This window comes from Protopterus annectens, chromosome 7.part0 (genome assembly GCF_019279795.1).
Source record: "Protopterus annectens isolate FY-2018-M chromosome 7.part0, PAN1.0, whole genome shotgun sequence".
NCBI classification, from domain to species: Eukaryota; Metazoa; Chordata; order Ceratodontiformes; family Protopteridae; genus Protopterus; species Protopterus annectens.
Genome location: NC_056739.1, coordinates 1219687332 through 1219693762, shown reverse-complemented (window position 1 = coordinate 1219693762; position 6431 = coordinate 1219687332). Strand labels below are relative to the sequence as shown.

General features: G+C 38.4%; 1 protein-coding gene across 2 annotated transcripts in view; it reads right to left on the bottom strand.

The window, feature by feature from the left end:
* Positions 1 to 320: 320 nt before the first annotated feature.
* The window catches only part of LOC122806983 (neuronal acetylcholine receptor subunit alpha-3-like), a 256292-nt gene continuing 250181 nt past the window's right edge, over positions 321 to 6431 (bottom strand). For both annotated transcript variants that reach the window (XM_044077845.1, XM_044077844.1), the window contains exon 6: positions 321 to 1731. In XM_044077845.1, coding sequence (XP_043933780.1) covers positions 1603 to 1731 — 129 coding nt within the window. In that variant the 3' untranslated portion in view covers positions 321 to 1602. The remainder of the gene's footprint in view (positions 1732 to 6431) is intronic.

Genomic DNA, 6431 nt, shown 5'->3' with positions numbered 1-6431 from the left:
ATTAAGCAGATTTCCTCTGTGTTTTAAGGGCTGTGAAATATAATTGAATATTTCAAAGAAATAGTGAGAAATAAACAGCATGGTACACATCTTTAGAAGAATGCATAATACTCTGTATTCTCATTGTTCACCTTTCTACCAGACAGGATAGATGAATAATGTTATTTATCATGTTTTGACTGGTTTCTAGCATACCATTTAATGAGCTTATATCAGATCTTTTAAGTTCATATTTAGAAGTATGGTTTCTCATATGTTTTAACATTCTAAGAAAAAACTAAACACTTCTGATTCATATTAACATAACAATACAACTCTCATGATGTTTTATTATATTTTATTCATTATAATTAAATTATTTAAAAACTGGACAAAGATGACAGGGCACTCACACTTATTTTGTTTTATAATCAAGGAATAATGGAGATTTAAATGATGTTATCGTATCCTGCAGTATACAAGGAGCACATTACAGAACAGGATTATATTTATCAGCAGATAGAAAACTTACTTGCAGTGTGGTACACTAAATGCTACAAAGTGATGATAACATTCGAAATCTGCTGCCAGCATTAACTTCTAATTTAAAAAAGTAAGTAAGGTTACATATTATACATTTTTAACAGGAATGGCTTTGCTTCATTATACCCATAAACATTCATCTGAGTTATTTCTATTTCTATTTTTCCCCCTCACTGAATTGCACATGCTAGTTTCTCAAATGCCAAATCTCTTTTAGATGTACTTATGCAGACTGCAGGCAAAATCTGTCCATTAGTAACCAAGAAGCAGGGTTAATTATGTCACTTGTACAATTTGTATAAATTTCCATTTTTTGTAGAACTGCGAGTGAGGGCAACATTATATCGCTCTCTAGTCTCAACGTATTTTTAAACTTTGGGTAAACAGTATGCTTTATATATGCAACATGGATACTCTCATCAAATCTTTTCATGTTTCTATACTGAAATAGATTGAAGCATTTCTTGCTCCATAGGATACCTATTGAAAGAAGTCTGACAAAAATGTCATTCTTCACATAATCTTCCAGTGTGACTCTATATTCTGCAAGGACATTGCAGATGACTTGTGAAAATTAACCATAACAAAAGGAGAAGCCCAAAATAATTATGAAACATAGCATATTTAAAATAAAACATTTTCCTTTTAATACCTCTTAATGCAATCTTACTTTTGCCATCTAAATGGTGGCACTACATAGCATATATTTAATACAAGGCCAAGTAAATGTTTCAGTCTTGATAACTGCATGTAAAATTGTATAGCTATAGCTGAAAATGCATATATTGTTCCTTTTATTTCATATACTTTTGTAGCTGTTTCCACTTGTCTTTGAAAGTCCTTCCTTCATAGACTAAATGAAAAACATCGGATAAAGAATGCAACAAAATAACACAGATTCTTAGTTATGCATATGATGTGATGTATTGCTAAGCATCCATAGCAATAGATGTACAAATGCAATTGCTTGCGCTTCAGACTAAGGAAAGGTAAGTGAGGCAGTGCAACAGGCTAAAATGTTGCCCAGTCATCTCAATGTGTTTTAAAATAATCAAGGAAATATTGTCCAATCTTTTTTGATCATAAGTCGTCACCAGCCATTAGAGGCTGCAAAAATAGCCCAGCAGTACCCAGAATGCAAACCAAAATGAATACCCAGAGAAAGATCCGATCTATTACCATAGCAACATACTTCCAGTCATCTTGGATCTGGAAAACAAAGGAAAAGAAGCAAACATAAATGTCATGAATGATAATTTCATGTTTTCATAAAACAAGTCATAGTTCTTAAATTGTATTTATGTTGTAGCCTTCTGTTATCTGACAGGTTTATTGACCATAACTGCAAAGTCAGCCTTCTGGTTCTTGAATGTAAGATGTATACCACATATATTTTTTAATTGCAAATGAAAAATAGTTATCAGGTTGAGTATACAATTATATTTTCTGAGATTATTTACTTTAAAACCATAAGAAATTGATCCAAAACATTTACTACAGTATGCCAGCTGCCCAATTCTGAAAGTGAAAACAATTATTTTATGTGTTCTGGCTCCCTGATGTGAATGAAATAAAGTCCATTCTTTCTTGTTGAACTCAAAAAAGACAAACAAAAATAAAAGCAAAACAAAACAAACAAAAAACATTATAGCAGAATTTAAATACCATGCTTGTTTGGGGCAGGTTACCATCAACCCACCCCCCCCAAACAAAGTAGTGTACACCCTTTACTAATATAATTAGCTCCAATGTTGCTTCATCTCAGGGAATGAAGAATTTTTCCTGATGTGAAGTAGACTAAACAATGTACATTTTCATGCTCATATTTATTTGAATACACAAATGTTTGCAGATTTGATAATGTGGTTCCAGTCACTTAAGAGAGGTACTTCTTTCAAGCTTTTATTCCAGAAATAAGTTTTGTTAGTTCTAGACAATGTTGATAGTCAGCATGCCTTGATCAAGTTATTATGATTAGATTTTCAGTGAATATTATTTACCTGCAAAACCACAGTGCATAAGCAATATTTCAGCTTATGTTTGTAAGATTAATTGTCAAAATGCAAAGTGTGCTATTACAACAAAGCTAAACTGGAGAAACATTTTATAGCCAGACATTCCTATTATAAGTTATGTAGTAGTTATCAATGTATATTCATACTTTTTGAAATCACTGATGAATTTTTCTTGTGTGTTCCTTGTTCTTTAGAGCTACTGTTGATTAGCTCAGGAGCATTGGTTTTGTCTCAGTAGACTGCATTTGTCATTAAGTTCCAAATACATGCCATTCGACAGCAGTGTCTGAAGACTACTTGGAAGAAAATAAATCTAGCTGAATATTTACCTTTAGATGTGTTGCTGCTTTATGTATTCTCTGTCAATGTATAAATTAGACATAAAACAGTGGCACTGTGAATACCGTTGTCACCTCACAGCAAGAGGTTCCCTGGTTCCCTGGTTTGATTCTCAGCTGGGGTGTGTTCTGTGCAGAGTCTGCATGCCCTCCCTGTGTTTATGTGTGGGTTTCCTTGTGGTGCTCTGGTTTCCCCCCACATTACAAAGACATGCAGTAGGTGGATTGGACACTCTAAACTGGCCATAGGTGTCAGTGTGTGTGTGTGTGTGTGTGTGTGTGTGTGTGTGTGTGTGTGTGCGCAAGTGTGTGGTGAGAAAGAAATACCATGGCAGGGCTAACCACCTTGGATCTAGATGACTGTCACTGTTGAAGTGACACCCTGACCCATGTGCAAAAATAGTCAAAAGGGGTTCTGGAGAGATGGATTAATATTCTTAGTGGTTGAAATAATACTCATTCTTTTATTGTCTACATCTACTGTACAATGTTTATAGCACATTGCATGTTTCATGCTATGATTACTAGGAAGCAGGCACACCAACCATTTATCCTGGAAAATTCCAGTGATACTACAGCAGCCTCTGTCACAGCCGAGACACCAACATCATCCAGTGATAACAGAGAGACTAAAGATAGGGAGCAGCAGCAGCATTACATCCCCCAGGCAGTGATGGGCACAGTACAAGCAGAGCAGGTGAGGTGGTGTTAGCTAGTGTAACTCTATGGGCTCATGATTAAAACACTGAATGTGTGGTCTCATGCAGGACAAATAATATGCATGCAGTATTAAAGCCTATGTTGGGTAATAATGTTGAGCCGCACTGTGTATAAAGCATCTCTACATGCACCACACAGGAGGGCAGTGACCTCCCAGTCTTAATTATTTACACAAGTGCCAAAAGGACATTGTGGCATCCAGCTGATATCACAGCTTGGGTGATTGGCCACTTCATTGGAGGATGAGAAGATAAGGGTCTAATGACAAGAGGTACACTATGCCATACACAATGTCCTCTTGTTACAAGGATGGGGTGACACTGTGGAGCAGTGAATGGAAGGTGGTGCCACTACATAACCATGATCTGGGGCTACTGTACTGAACACCCCTATGATAGGGATATCATGCTACTGATGGAAAAGGACCTGTTTGGAGGCCACTGGTGAGGTACCCTGCACCTGGAGGCTGTTAGCCCACTCTGCTGGTGACATGGTGATTGACACCTATAGAAGCAGACTATGTATCCTACAATGCACTCCCAACATGACCACCCTGGGAACACACCCACCTCAATACTGGACAATACTGCCGGACCGGGCAGTGATGGTAACATTTGCTATTTTCTGTATGGAGGTCGATATAGCAGCAACATGTAGCAACATGTGCCACCAAAGCCATTGTGAGATCTAACATGACATCATCCTTGGACTGCATGGCTTCAAAAAGACATTGGGTGACATCATTATGGAATCATCACAACATACCCATCATCTCCATCTCAGCATTGATAGCAGCAGATTGTGTCCATCAAATATTTCTGCACACCTTCTGACTGATACCTAGTGTTACCTGCATTTTGGAGCCTGATTTTGACATCTGGTGGTGTCAGGAATTCCCAATAGGCTACTGAATGGTGGGTACACTCATATCAGTGTTCTGTTCTGCTGCTATCACCACAGGGGGAGAAGTTCTGTTACTCACAGTCACAGGGGAGCCTTCCACCTAACGGGGATAGTGACAGTCCATGTTATACAGCCTATAGCTCAGGTGTGGGTAAGGACTTACTGTTACCCTGAACAATGGGTGGAGGACCACCAAGGAGGAACACAGACAGTGGCTGTCTGTCATCCTCCTGTACCCTGATCTGTGCCCCAGCATCATCATCAGACCATGCCTTTTGCATCGACACAATCTTACAGGTGTCATCATAGCAGTGGTCTGATGTGTAAATATACATAAAAGAAGCAGCACAGTGAATATAAATGTCCATTTTACATATCAGGCCCTGTTTTGTGCCTACAGATAATGGTAAAAAAAAATAAATAAATAAAAAAAAAAAAAAATATATATATATATATATATATATATATATATACAGGCCTACTTCAGAACAACGAAACCTCACAACACCGAAGACCAAAGCATCGAGACCAAAACAACGAAACCCCACAACACCGAAAACCACGTAAGTATAACACACACAAAAAACATACACAAATACATACACAACTGCCCCAAACTACCAACCACACCACCTTACACTACAAATAGGTGGGGGGGCAAGCCCCCCTGCGCCCCCCACATCCCCTACTTTAATATTCTAACTCCGAGATCGCACAAACAGACACACAAGGCAAACTCACACCCACACACTGCAGTCCCTCACACACACACCACAGTCACAACATACACTTACACACAGCACTACCCCTCACAAATACACTTACACATGCATACTCACCCACAGCGGAAAACCAAAAGCGCTAAATCAAAATCCTGTAACACCGGGATTTTGAATTTCGCGCTTTTCGGTGTTCTGCAGTTTCGTTGTTTTGGTCTCCTTCAAAACACTTTCGATGTTCTGGTCTTTTGGTGTTTTGAAGGAGACCTATATATATATATATATATATATATATATATATATATATATATATATATATATATATATATATACAGATATAGAACAAACACATAACTATACTGTCATTTTCATGTCTGCACTCCTTATGTACTTATGGGAAATATGTGGATTGGTGTGCATGGCCTGCCTATTCCTTGTGTGTACACTGTTGCTATACATTCATTTAGTATGGTTACCAAACTAGTACATCTTCATCTCCGACATGTGAGGGTTGGCCACTTCTGGAACCTATGTCCTCTGGTCCAGGTATGATATTTGCCTTCGCCATCTCCTGGCAGGGAGACTAGGAACTCCTACTTATTATTCTTACTTATTAGATAGGCTTGCAGTGGAAATTGGACACCTCCAGTGGCCAGCCTCTCTGTTGCTATGCTGTGTGTCTTCTTGGAGGTCCACCTAATCATGTCAGTGACATGCCTCCAGTGCTGCTGTGCTGTGAGATTTCATTTACTAACAGCACTGTTATCATGGACCAATGTCTCCCAGATGTGGTCCCACAGCAGATGGTGCCACCATCTCCCCATAAGGCAGTTTCCATAGGTCCTGAGTGCCTATTGTAAGACATCATTCTTATCTAAAGTTATCCAACCTCTACCATTACCTCATTTTTAGGGCATAATGACACCTATGGAAATAACAGATATAGTTGTAGGTTTGTGACTGCTGAAGACAATAGGACATCAACTGCAAACTTTGGACTGCCGTAGGTATAGTCCACACTACAGTTTTAGACAGGGATAAATAGATGGTCGGTGTATGTTTATGCTATGTGATAAATGGCTGAATATCAGATGTTTGACACTGCCTCTACTGAATCAGGGAATGCTGACTAATCTGTAATGAAGCCTACAATGTTGAAATGGATATACTGAGCTACTGGACTTGTCTCCCATCGGGACCCATGTTAGCACTTG